Source organism: Pygoscelis adeliae, unplaced genomic scaffold (assembly GCF_000699105.1).
Source record: "Pygoscelis adeliae isolate BGI_AS28 unplaced genomic scaffold, ASM69910v1 Scaffold77, whole genome shotgun sequence".
NCBI classification, from domain to species: Eukaryota; Metazoa; Chordata; class Aves; order Sphenisciformes; family Spheniscidae; genus Pygoscelis; species Pygoscelis adeliae.
This window is the reverse complement of record NW_008825216.1, coordinates 4,800,267-4,801,241: the sequence shown is the minus strand read 5'-3', so window position 1 is coordinate 4,801,241 and position 975 is coordinate 4,800,267. Positions and strand designations below refer to the sequence as shown.

The following is a 975-nucleotide window of genomic DNA, read 5'->3' as shown; positions in this document are numbered from 1 at the left end:
GCTGAGTAGCAGCCGTTGTTACCAGCAAAGTCTGTCTCAAACTCTCTCGCCGTCTCTAGAAGGCTGGTGAAGAAGACGTGGCAGAGCTTGTGGATGTAGAGCAGCGTGGCACCCTCAATGCGCAGCTGTCGGATGGCTGTCTGCACCGCGGCCGCCCGGTTCTTCAGGAAGAGCTCACACGCCTTGGTGGACTGGCCCAAGCGAATGAGCTGGGAGACGGCTCGGCGGGTGGCCCGTTGCCCTCCTCGCAGCGAGCGGTCTGGAGACAGCTCAAACACCAGCACATCCGTAAGCTGCCGGACCCGCTCATCCACCTTGAGCCGCAGCTCCTTCACAGGCTGGCTCACGGGCTTGTCCCCCAGGTACTCGTTGAGTTTATCCAAGAGGTCCACCGCCCCCTCAAAGTCCCGCTGAGCAATGCAGACATCCAAGTCCTCTGGCAGCTCCTGGATCCACTCAAGTGAGAGGTCGACCACCTCCTCCTCAGCAGAGGGCTCTTCCTCCTCCTCCTCATCATCCTCCTCGAAGGGGTTGGTGGACTCGGGGGGTGTCGGGGCAGGCCGGGGCAGGGCCTCCTGCTCCAGGCGTCGCTTCTCGCTGAGGGCCCGGTTGCGCTTGGTCTCCTCCAGCACCTCCAGCCACTCCTTCTTGATCTTGGCGTTCTCGGCCTGGAAGATGCGGCTCTCAGGGAACATGAGCAGCTTGAACATGTCCTTCATGGGCGGGTTGTCCTTGACATTGACCACAGCCAGCCCATCGAGGGGGTAGAGGGCATCATAGCGGTAGGCACCGCGGCGGTTGGGCAGGGCGGTGGCCACGAGCAGGCAGTCGTTCATGAGGAAGGCATGCACCCGCTGGATCTGCGCCATGTGGTCGGCGTCGTACTCCACCAGGTCACCGTTGTAGACCAGGTACTTGCCGGGGCTCTCGGGCAGGAGGTCGCGGCAGCCCTCCACCTTCTCCAGGAGGGTGGTA

General features: G+C 62.8%; 1 protein-coding gene across 1 annotated transcript in view; it reads right to left on the bottom strand.

Annotated features, from left to right (window-relative positions):
• EXOC8 (exocyst complex component 8) overlaps positions 1 to 974 on the bottom strand; it is a gene marked incomplete at its 5' end in the record, with an annotated part of 5,491 nt that extends 4,517 nt beyond the window's left edge. Inside the window, one exon of the mRNA XM_009329232.1 lies at positions 3 to 974. Coding sequence (XP_009327507.1) covers positions 3 to 974 — 972 coding nt within the window. The remainder of the gene's footprint in view (positions 1 to 2) is intronic.
• Position 975: the final 1 nt, after the last annotated feature.